The 12,353-nt window shown below is 42.4% G+C and overlaps 1 protein-coding gene across 25 annotated transcripts in view; it reads left to right on the top strand.

Annotated features, from left to right (window-relative positions):
• Positions 1-12,353, top strand: part of ANK2 (ankyrin 2) — a 190,793-nt gene that overhangs the window by 117,186 nt on the left and 61,254 nt on the right. For 16 of the 25 annotated variants that reach the window (XM_041396874.1, XM_041396867.1, XM_041396871.1 and 13 more), the window contains 5 exons: positions 229-327; positions 439-537; positions 3,127-3,225; positions 5,378-5,476; positions 10,624-10,696. In XM_041396874.1, the coding sequence (XP_041252808.1) occupies positions 229-327; positions 439-537; positions 3,127-3,225; positions 5,378-5,476; positions 10,624-10,696 (469 nt within the window). Of the gene's footprint in view, positions 1-228; positions 328-438; positions 538-3,126; positions 3,226-5,377; positions 5,477-10,623; positions 10,697-12,076; positions 12,158-12,353 lie in introns of all 25 variants that reach the window. The other 9 variants (XM_041396856.1, XM_041396852.1, XM_041396855.1 and 6 more) reach the window with 1 other exon arrangement.

Below are 12,353 nucleotides of genomic sequence, written 5' to 3'. Positions count from 1 at the left end.
CTCTATGGTTATGGTGAGGTAATTGGTTTGGAGCTCTTTGTCAGCTGGAACAGGAGCAACATCGACTGTACTTAGTTTTAAAACACCACCCAGACTCAGAAGCTATGGTTAGGGTCTGATCATGTTTTAAAGATGAGGAAGTGGGGAAGTCTAGATTTTTTGCTTATGTAAAATCAGATTTTATTCTCACTTTTATCTGTTTACTTACCTGTTATATTCCCTCTCCAGGCTGGACTGACATCCTTACACCTTGCAGCTCAAGAGGATAAAGTGAATGTAGCCGAGGTACTCACCAAACATGGTGCAAACCAGGATGCTCAGACAAAGGTAAATCACCTTGTGAGTGGCTGCTGTCTCCAGCGTGCCAAAGGGTGCTACCCTTGTCCGAGGAATGTTCCACTGAGCTTGCAGTTTTACTTCTTTGTTCTCCTCCTGTAGCTTGGTTATACACCTTTAATTGTGGCCTGTCACTATGGAAACATCAAAATGGTGAATTTTCTCCTCAAGCACGGAGCAAATGTCAATGCTAAAACAAAGGTAAAGAATTTTCCATTGCTTTGCTTTTGCTCTTTATTCTGAACATGGCAACACAGCACTCCTACATGACACATGTGCTTTTTCCCTTGGTAGCTGTAACCATGGCATGGGAGGTGTCAGCCTGTGGTAGCTGTAATGGAATGCCCTCTGTCTGCTCCATCTTGTGGTGTGGTGTTCAGGAGAGAAAAGCCAGATAACTCTGTGTATATGAAAAAAAACCACAATCAATTTCTCTGGTTTTTCTTTTTCTTATTACTTGCAAACTAACAAATGAAAGTTTGTTCCTGATCTCATTTCCACATGGTTTGCACCACTGTAATACCAGTGTGCTGCCAAACTAGCAAGTAACAATTCAGACACTCTCAGGGTGATGCCAGGTTCTCTCCAATATGCTGGGAGAAGAGTGGGAAGAGTTACTGCTGTTCACTGTGTGGGTGGGATGACTCTGGGAGAGGAAGCAGCTGTGGTAAGGGAATGTGGTTTGCTCAAGGAGGGTTTGGGGTTTTCTGAGGGGAATCTGGCTATGCTGAAATCTGTCCAGATACACTGAAATGGGCCGGACTGCGTGAAATTCTGAACAAAGCCCACTGACATCAACAGTTTCTCCTGTTTCTCCAACTGGTGGGCACACCAGCTGAATGGGATGCATTTTGTAGCAAAAGCTGTGTATCTGCTGAGAATACAAAGAGAGGTTCTGATGGCAGCAGCAGTGTGTTGCATCCCAGAAATCATCACATCGCCATTATCAGAAAGAAAAGGAACTTGGGAACTGTAGGGCTCCAGCTTGGTTAAAGCTGACTTCAGGCAATTCCTAGCTACTGGATTCAAGCTGGATGTCTTGGGACCAACAGGAAGCAGCCCACTGAGAGTGTCTTTAAAATCCCATTAAAATTACTGGCTTGAAGTTTGCTTGTTCCTCTGGTCAGCTCCCCTGTCCCCCCCGGGACCTACGGGATGATTCATTTCTCAAAGCAGCATTATTTTGTCACTGTGGTCACAACTCAATGTGGTAAGAAAAAATCCAAGTAAATGAATAAAAGATTCTGGCCCATCCCTCATGGGATCACCCAAAATCAATGGGCAAAACTTGGGGATTCCGAAAGGACAGACAACACTGCTGGAAAAACAGCTGATGAGAATTAATAAAACAGACACTAGCAGGATCCAAACTATAGCTGCCAAGACATTCAGCTGAGGTATTTGGAGGCTAACTCAAGGGGCAGAAAAAGTTGTGTCTTTAGGATTAGGTCTCTCCTTTTGTTAAAGGGCCACTGGGACAGATTATGATTCCATTCACCCAGGTATTTTACTTAATTAGAATGCTTTCATTTTAGTCAGCAAGTTTCTATCAGGAAGCAGTTCTCCACAATCTCACACCTAGGTACCACTAAAAATACTGGCAATCTGTCAGCTGGTGTTGTGGAGTTTAAAGAATAAATCCTGGATTCAGCATAGGCATGTTAAAGAATGAATAACCCCTGCTGCAGCTTGGGCTTTCACTAGAGAAATCTTGCAGAATGCTTTGTGCAAGGAACACATGCCTTCTATTTTTGAAGGACTACATTATTCAGGTAAAGGTGGTGAATCTACTTTCCACTAGAATGTACACTAAGCAGCAGTTCTTAGCAGTCTGTGCATATAGGAACTGTATATATTGTATGAGAACTGTAACAGTTCTGCAGTATCACCATCTCATTAGCAGCACAAAGCCTTACTGGCATCTATTTGTTTGGAGCAGAGGTAACTCTCAGATGATGTTTTCAGAGCCTGCCCCAGGCTTTATGTATGCGTACAGTGAGATCAACCCAAGGTTTTCTTACAGTTTCATCTCTGCCTGGTTTCAAAGCCAATTTTGAATAATTTTGTAAATCAATTGCCTGACTGGACTTGCACAATACCATGTCAGATCAGCCAGCTTAGGCACACTTTGGTTATGTTTCTGTATTGTGTGACACGGGAACAAGCCGCTGGAGCGGATGAGCATCTCGAACTAAGCCTGTTTATTAAGGTAGACACTGTGTACACATTCCTAAGTGTAATTACATCTTGGTCCAGCCTTTTGGAGGCAAAGTGGAGCTAAACTTGATTGACATTTGTAATAGGTATATGTTGTTAGCCTTTCAAAAAACAAGCAGGCTTTAATCACTGCTGTTAAAAATGATGTGTTTTTTTAATAGACTCAGATATTTTAAAGGCAAATCTTGGGCCTTCTGTTGAAAGCTAGGATGTGAGAGGAAGAGGAATGTTCTCTGCCTCAGTGATTCTATGCTCTCAACATGCCCCTGTAACTTTGCTGTTCCTCATTGTTCCTTCTTCTGATTTAGAAAATGGGGGGGAAATGTCTTTTCATAGACTTCTTTTATTGTGAGAGAAACTATTTTTGAATAAGTATATTACCTTCCTTTATATTTCCATTATTCTGGGGAAGGAGAATTATTATTACTGAAGGTTTATTATTTTTGGGTCAAGTGGTGTCATAATTATATTTGAAATTTCTCAAAAGGAGGAGAAGGAAGCAAAGTGAAATATCTGATCTAATGACTGGTTCTTGTTCTTTGTTTGCTTTGCTGTCACCGCCGTGGATAACAGAATGGGTACACCCCTCTTCACCAGGCTGCTCAGCAGGGCCACACTCACATCATCAACGTTCTGCTGCAGCACGGGGCCAAGCCCAACGCCATCACCACGGTGAGTCTGGCGTGCCACGGGGAACTTGTTTCCCTGGACAGTTTTCTTCCCTTCCTTAGGGCTCGAGAGCGGGCCGTTATTTTGGTGAAAGTATTCCTCGTACAGCTGGTTGTCATATGTGGAAATGTAATTTCCTCTGCTCTTCCTTATCCTCTTAAGGCAGTTCATGTCCGACCTAACTGTGCACTCAGCTAAACGTGAGGGGAGAAGCAGATTCCTGAGCTGCAGGACCTGGCTGGACATAGCTGTCTGTGCCAGGCTCATTCAGTTTCCTCCACCTCAACACTTCTCTCTGGAAATTAATATCTCCTGAAGGAGTTTTTCTTAAAAATCAAGGGCAGTTCAGAACCTGATGGTGGTTTTTTGGGTGTTTTTTTGTTGGTTTTTTTTCAATTTAGACTCAGATTTCTGTCCCTCTATGCACTGAATTGGTTTCAGGTTCTTAGTGAGTTCACCTTAGTGAACTCAGTGAAGTTAATACCTCCTCAAAGACCATCAATAGCTCCTGGCACAGCTCATTGTCTGCAGTCAGCCAGCCAGGAATGCGACTGTCCTCTTTCACGTTGATGTTCTTACTAGTCACCTCTAATTGGGTAATCATTAGAACACTGCCAGAGTGGCCAAAACTCCTGTCATTCCCCAGAGTGGATCAGTTTTCTTTATGCCTTACTGTGTGTGCTTCAATCAGCACTGGCACCATGTCTGGTCCTGGAACAATCACGTGGAATAATCTTGTGTGAAAGTTATTCAAAATACCAGTTTGTGCACTGGATCATCAAGTGAGAGACCAGTGTAGTCAGCTTCTGGGGCTGTAGGTACTGTTTGGGGTGTTTGACTGAGGGTCCCTTGACTTGATTTCAGCCCTCACACTGGAGCTGTCATGCCCAGGTCTAACCCAAGTCCAAGCAGCCTTAGGGGATGTATCTTTGCTGCACAGTTGGCTGCTCCCTCAGGTACTCGATCTCTCCTTGTCCACACAGAGCAACCTCTGGCTTGAGATAAGAGAGGATTTCAGCCTGAGACATCTGGCAGGGAGATATGGGAGTGGTGGATGAGCAGCTAATGTGCAGGCGAAGTAACAGTCAAATTATTTGTGCTGTGAAGGTGTTAATCTGTTCATTTTGTGTGCTAATCCACAAACTGGGTGTTGTTTCAGGGTGGCTGAGCTAGACTATTACAGAAGAGTTTAAATTATAGATAGCTGAAGTCGTTGCTGAAGAAGAGAGAGCCCTCAGGCTGATAAACCTGCCCATGGTGCAGTGGGGTCACAAGAGAAATAATTTCTGTGCAAAGAGGGATACAGTGACAGTCCATGATTCCTCAGGAGACCAGCATGTTGTCCCTTGGTTCAGTGTAAAAGAGCATGGAACAATCCTGTGTAGAACCCTCTACAAAGAAACATGGAACACAACCCTTCCTCCCTTCCCCACACTCAGTGCCATAGGGACTGTGGACTGCCACTGTTCAAGAGATGAAATGGAGATAAATAGGTCTAAACTCTTGTTAAATTATTTTAGTGTCCTTTTCATGAATGACATGTCTCTATATTTTACGAATATTCAAACTGCAAATAAATGTATTTAAATGGAACTATATTCTTCACCCCCAAGCCTTTTGTGGCTTGTACTTGTTAAATCATTAGCTTTTGTGAACTGTTAATGGAAGTACATTTCTGTTGTGTGAAGGAATAGGAGTATATGTGGACATCACAGCTGCAATTTTGTATTCCCCAGACAAGCAACTGTACCTGGTAAAGGTGTAACAGTTTCAACTGGGAGCGAAACTGTAAAAAGCTAAAACACTTTTTACTTTCCAGAAGAGTATTTCTGCAAAATAAGCCCCAAACTTATGCAGGCAAGGCAGGCTGCATAGTGAAATGTGAGCCCTGAAGGGTTAAACCATACAGCGCTGTAGTATTTGGAATCGCTGGCAGATGTAAGTGTGTTGTGTTACCATGGCAATTGGGGCTATAGTCTTAAAGAAGTTACAAAGGCAGAGTCAGATGTAAGGGTAAAAAAGCCGTGATTTTCCTAGGCTGTGCCTTGTTTTGGATGGAAATGCTGGCTCATGCAGCGTGGAGAGTGATCTCATTGGCTCACATCACAATCCTCCCTCTCTCTCAGCGCGCTCTCCCCCTCTCTCTTCCCTTCAGAATGGTAACACAGCCTTAGCCATCGCCAGGCGCCTGGGATACATCTCTGTGGTCGATACGCTGAAGGTTGTAACAGAGGAGATCACCACCACCACAACTGTGAGTTGCACATGCATTCAGATGTGGCTCTTCTTTACTCAGAGTGTTGTCTTTCTGCTCTTCCCCCAGGCTCTCCGTGCATCTCTTTCCTTTTTGTTTTGTTTGGGGAGTTTTAGCTCCCTCCCCCCTCCCCTTCCCTTTTTCTTGCCTTTTTGCTACAGTGCTTTGAGCGTGTCTTATAAGCATGTGGAAGTGTGTGCAAGGCAACAGGCTCCCCTGAGCTAGGGAACAAACTCTGTGTGCACACCGATAGAAAATAACAATTCAGAGTGAAACTTGTTTCTAGACCTGGGTCTGAGCTGCAAACCCAAACTTTCCTGAAGTTTATATGTTGTTGTTTAGATCCTGCCATTTCTCTGTTGGTCTTTTCACCTCTCCTTTCCCATCTGGCCTTACGTCCCCACACTTTTGGCACCTCCTGAGGCTCAATCCTTGCAGCATCTCTACGTTTGGACCACACCAGCTGTGGCCTGGAGCCAAGCCTAATGATGCTCACTGGATGGCTGTGAATCACATCCATCATCTTCTTATTCAAGTCACTTCCAGTTCAAACAGATCCTGTTTTTCCAAAATGCATAGGAATCTTTCCTTATGGGCTCAGTCCTCTCAGTGCTCCACACTCTTGGAGTCTGTATTTTGACATCAGGGCTCGTGAACAGTGTGTGCTGAACATCAGCAAGGTGGTACTGCAGCTTTAAGCCAGGAAAAGCTGATCTATTTGGACACCCTGAGAGGAGAAGGTTTTCCCTTCTTGCACTTTTACCTCCCATCTACAAATGTCATAGCAGGTAGGAAGGGAGAACATTAGAAATAGCACCTAATTTAAAAAATTAGATTTTATTTAAGTCTCGGTTACTGCATTTATCTTGAAACATTGCTGTAAGGTCATGCTTTCTGATTTTATTTTTGATTTTTTTTTTAAATGCAAGATTAGCAGTTGAGAAACCCCATCAGCTCTAGATGATATTTAGGAGCTCAGAGCTGCAAAAATACATAAATTACTAAAAAGATGCCACTGCTCAGTCATGGAGAGGGTTAGAAGAAGAGAAGTCCAAAATCACGTGTAAAGAAATGGGAAAATAATCTTGATTTTGTTGCATGCTGACAGCAAATCCCACTTGATATGAACCAAGGAAGATGCAATAAAGATAACATGGCATAAGGTTACAAATAGAATGAGTCGTAATTTATTAATGACCTGCAAAGATCAGGCTGAGTCAGGTTTGGAGGAGGAATTCCGGCGTAATTCCAGAAGTCTCTTAATAAAGACTGTGTGTCTCTGTTGTTATTAGTTCATGTTCTACAGCACATCACACATGTACGTGCATAAACACATATGTATCTAATCAGAAGTTTAGGAAAATAAAACTTAGGGAAATTTTTTTTTTAGAGACTTTAGTTCTTAGGTTTTTAAGCTTCAGAGGAAACCTTTGTCACATATTCTGTGCTGTGTCCTAGCACAAATTTTTAATTTATTTTTTGATAAAAGCAGTGACTTCCTTTCTCATTTCCACTGTGTTTCACTGTGCAGCTTTGGACCTTGTCTCATGTAAGTGCTAGGTCTTTGAAATAATAGGAATTGCACTGCAAAAAGACACATGTGAGCTATTTATTTGGGCTAAATATTTCTTTAAACATTGAGGATTAATGGTATTTTCTACCAGATCCCTGATGCCTGGGGTAAAGGACTGAATCAAGTACTGAAACTTACTTGCAGGGTTGACCTTTAGTGCTTGCACAGAAGAGAAATCTAAAATCTTGATCTGTGTGTGCATACTTGGAAAGTCAGGTGGGAGCCCTCAACAACTCAGATTCTCCAACTGTGAATATGTGTAACCCTTGTACCTTAGGGGGATGTGTGGAATGGTGGTGTTTGAGGGGGGTTGGGGGGGGATATAGATTAAACATAATGTAGAACAAGTCCTGCAAAGGAGGGCTAATAGCAGGTGCTCCCTGCAGTCAGGGTCCCCAGATGGTGAGGCTGGTGTTGCCAGAGCTGAGCGCAGCGCTGAGCCTGAGAGAAGGTGCTGTCACCATAGCTACCTCCTCCCGTGAGGCTGAGCCCTGCACCCAGCATGTTACACAGCCCCATGCGGGATTGATATGCAAGTCACTGCCTCTGGAGATGAGGAAAAGATCCCTGTGCCAAAGCCTTTCTTTGCTCTAACTTGGAACAAACCTTCCACTTACTTGCAGTAGTGCTGCTATTAGTGGAACCACATGAATATACAGCAACAGGGAGAATTACGTGCACGTTTTTTACTGAAAGATTAGAGGACAATAAGAAATGAGAATAAACTGGATTTTCAGAGGTTTGCTATGTAATTAAGTTTGGGGCCATTTGTGCAAACCAAGCACAGCCTTCCTGTGGATGGATGAATATAAGAGGAGCTTTCAGGTTGTTTGCAGTATGCTGCTGTGAGTAAGTCATTACTGCAAGCACATATAGGTTTACTTAGCTGAATTATATGTTGGAATTATTCTGTGCCACCCAGTGAAAATCTGGCCTTACAATGAAAGGCTCAAATACAGAAGCCTTAAGTAAACTCCATAGTGGACTTCTCACTACACATAGAGAGTCTGAGGAATACACACTGAGCAATTTCCCATGTGGACCATTCGTGGGGCTAGATAAGGATTTTAAATTTTGAGAGTATTTGATGAGCCTATCAATTAAAAAAAATCTAATATCACACTAGAAATGCCTTTAAATGCATTAATTCCAAAGAGAAGTTCTTGGGATTAGAATTAATGATTCTTGCTGAGTTCAGTGTTCCAAAACTGGCAATGAAGATTTTTTTTTCTCGTAATGTGCATATGCACACACACTCTTTTAAATCTCTTTTCCAAGTTTTGTTTCAATTGCTAAGTTATGAAGTAATTTTTTTCTCACTGATGGGAAAACCAGGAAGTCGATAAAGTATCCTTGCTTCCCTGTAAACAGATAATAACATCTGCAAGCCTTAGAGACCAGGTTTTTATATGGAGGCCTGTAAAAACCTAAGTAACAAATAGAGGGTTGTAGTAGTCCATAAACCTTGGTTACCTGGGAGATAGAAAAGTGAACAGTGATCCTCTCTACCTGCAGCTTGTGCTTTAACTTACCTGATGGTTCAACTCACTTGTTAACTCTGGTGTTGAAGAGAAAAAGTAGTGCCACCTGAATGACAGCACCTCCCCATCTGTCATGGCTGGCCTTGTCATCCCACTGCTGCCTGACATTTCTATCCCAGGAAAGCCATGGGAATACAGGGGAAAAGTCAGTCCTGGTGGTGGGGCCATTCGGTGAATATAAACTAATTTGCAATCCTGGACATGTGTTCTGCTGTGACAGAAATAATGAGTTGTTTTTACTCATGGGGAAGAGTGAATTTAGGAGCCTAATTAGGATTGCTAGTTGAGGCAAAGGGCATTGTTCTTTCCCTGTACCTCAGGAGGGTAAACTGCTGTCAGAGTTAAATAGATTTCAGAAATGTAAAGCAGACTTTTAAAACTAATTTCCAAAGTAATTACACAGTTGGTAACTTAGTTATTTATTAAAGTGCAGTATTGTACAATAAGCAAGAAAGCTGACTTTGTCAGTTTGTTAGAAACAGAGGAGCACATAACAGGACCAGGAAATAACTAGTAAGTTTTGTGCAACAAAAGTTGCTATTGACTTCACTGCTTGCTATCAGCGGGCATTTTCCCAAAAGAATATTGCATAAGGGACTCAGGGTTTGGCTGATTTAATTATTCCTCCCATGAAACATTTTGGCTCCTTTGCATGTGATGTTCATGTATGCCTGATAGACGGTGTCTGCAGCAGGGAGGGAGAGGGGGTTTCTCAGGGAGACACTGTCCTCCATGCCAGAGGGGCACCTGTGCTCCCACCCTTTCCCAAGGGCCGTGTGCCCCCTGCCCTCTGTGTCCTCCTGGCACTGTCCTCCGTGCCAGAGGGGCACCTGTGCTCCCACACTTCCCCAAGGGCCGTGTGCCCCCTGCCCCCTGTGTCCTCCTGGCACTGCCCTCTGTGCCAGAGGGGCACCTGTGCTCCCACACTTCCCTGAGGGCCGTGTGCCAGCTGCCCCCTGTGTCCTCCTGGCACTGCCCTCCATGCCAGAGGGGCACCTGTGCTCCCACCCTTCCCCAAGGGCCGTGTGCCAGCTCCCCACCTCCCTGGGAGGAGCCAGGGGAATTGGTACTTTGTGGTTGTGACCAAGGCATTTCTGATCACTGCTCCTTTCAAAGCCCTTGGCATTTTGTCCCCTGTATCCTAGCATGCTGAAGATTTCCCTGCAGACAACTTTTTCACATCTTGCACTTCCTGCAGTTTGTCTTGTTATGTTCTTCATTTCCTTCTCCAGTGTGAATCTGGATGCTAAAAAGATGTCCTCATTCTCAATTCAGCATCCCTGGGGATCGTCTATTTCCTCCCAGAAGTCATTTGTAAATATAAAATTATATTTTAAGTACCCCAACAAACTTCCAGTGTTTTCCTGCTCTTCTGTCTAACCAGAATCCTCCCACTATTCCTCAGCCCATAATTGCCTTGATATACAATATTTTGAGATTTTAGGTGCATAAGATTTTTCAGAATCTTCAAAGAACATTTTTTTTCCTCTGATGTGTACATGCTTAGGGGGAATATACCTGATTTATGAAAAATTTATGAAAAGAATATAATTAATATGCACTGTAGTCACCTTTTTCTAGAGAAGGGGGAGAAATGTTTCAAGTGATCTGTGTAAATCCTTCACATCTTTTTTTAGTTCAGGAATTTCATATCATTCATAACTTCATTTCCAAATGTTTTACAATTTAATAATTTCCATATGTCCCATACAACTTTCTCAAGCTCTTCTGTAGACATTACCTAATTCATTTTAAAATCATCTTGGAAACATTGAGCTGAATTGTTCTGCGTCCATTTATAAATAAATTTTATTTCTTTGACCAGCTCATTATCTTATGGTTTTGTACTTTTCTGCCAGAAGAAACTTTACCTTATGCAGCACTGAGAATAGGAGCTCCTGGAATAAAGATGAAAAAGCAAGTTAGGAGAAGAAGAACCACGTTGTGAAATGCCTCAGCATGTCCCACTGCTGTCTGTTGAAAATGCCCTGCTGTAAACTTTGCTCCTCTGACTGATGATTCTGTCTTTGCAGACTGTAACAGAGAAGCACAAGCTAAATGTACCCGAGACAATGACTGAGGTCCTGGATGTGTCAGATGAAGAAGGTGGGTGACTGTGCTAAATTCCTCTTCCATATCACCTATGTAACCTGTTATACAGGCTCAAGAAGCTGCTTGAGTACTCTGACACCTTCATTTTGCTGTGCTTGCAATGAAGCTCTTTTTAAAATGATGTAATCATTATGGTATTTTTATAAAGATGCCAAAATTTGAAACACAGCAAAATCCTGGACCCCTACATCTTTTCCAGAAAAAGCTTATCTGAACTAAATTGGCAAATGAGGCCATTTCCCAACTCCAGGCTTTACAATTTCACTGTAGAACTGCCCCAAAGTTGGCTTTGACCCTCCCATAAAGAGGAATCCGAGCAGTTAATTTTTTTGGATCTGTGCCACTTGTATCAGATACAAATATCCAGGAGTTTTGCCTAATTGGAAACATTTGTGTAAGAAGATGCATGAGGTGGAGGGTGAGGAGAGCATTCCCTGGAGGGAGCTTTTGGCACAGGGGAGCTCAGGGATGCACATGGTGTGATACAAAGTAACAACGTGTCCATAAATTCTGCACTTGGGTTTCAGAGGCCTTTGCACACACAGGCAGGAGATGTGTCCCACCACTCAGCTACCTCCCTAGGGAATTTCTCTGACCTTCTGGAAGGAGTGACAAAGTATCACACTTTTATACAGCTCAGAATTGCAGAAATGGCCTAAACCCACCCTTTTCTAAGAGTTTGCGAGTGACTTCTTAGAAATTTTAGTCACAGCAGTATTAATAAATATAAACACAGTTGGAAGGCTTTTCTGTGTTCCTTTTTACACTTGGGAGTGTCAATATTACAATATCCTACGTGTGCTGTTTTATGGTGGTTGTTATTTTTTCACACAAATAATTTGTAGGGTGAGTAGTTTCCACAAAGTCCTGGGAATTTGGAAACTCAGCTTACAGGGTTGGTATTTTTCTTCTGCAAAGAAAACAGATGACTTGTGGTTCTAAATGGTGCACGAAGTTAATGGCATTCATTAATTATAAGTGCTTGTATTGCTTTTAGAAATGGGATTTATGCTGATAAATGAGTTACACTCTTGAGAAAATATGATGCTTAGGCTCCAGATGCAACTTTTTGTTTTAAAATGCAAAAACAAACAAGTGTGATTCAAAATCAATTATTTTTCTGCTGCATCATGACCAGTGAAATGATTTTGCTACTTTGTCTCTGATTAAGAAGCATTCAAAACTGCTTGTGTAATTATTATGTTGAATCACCTTTAAATAGCTCATTGCCTTATGATCACCTTTAGTTTTCTCTCAGTCTTTTGATCTACCACTGAATCATCTTTAAATCCACAAAGCCTGGTATGTCTTCCTGCTTCTACTGGCTTAATCTAGGGTGTTCCTTTTTCTCAAACCAATTTGTGTGTTGTACAGCCTTTAAACACTCTGATGAGGAGCCCTTCAGTGATGGGGAAGCGTATAGTGGCACGGGTGCTGTTAGCAGGAGTTGGTGGAGTAAGACCTACAGACTCTTTGTTTGACTCAGTCTATTACTTTTTGTGTAGTAACAACACATGTTTGCAGAATTTGGGTATCTAACACTGCTCCTCTCTGTTATTTTGAAGTGTGGTTGAGTGTGTGTTTCATGAAAGGTGGGAGGAGGAAGGGAAGCCAGAAAATCTCAGATTTATTACCTATATCTTGAGTGTGT

This window comes from Onychostruthus taczanowskii, unplaced genomic scaffold (assembly GCF_017590055.1).
Source record: "Onychostruthus taczanowskii isolate IOZ18803 unplaced genomic scaffold, ASM1759005v1 scaffold131, whole genome shotgun sequence".
Taxonomy (NCBI): Eukaryota; Metazoa; Chordata; class Aves; order Passeriformes; family Passeridae; genus Onychostruthus; species Onychostruthus taczanowskii.
Note: the sequence above shows the minus strand (reverse complement) of the source record. Positions and strands in the feature narration are given on the sequence as shown.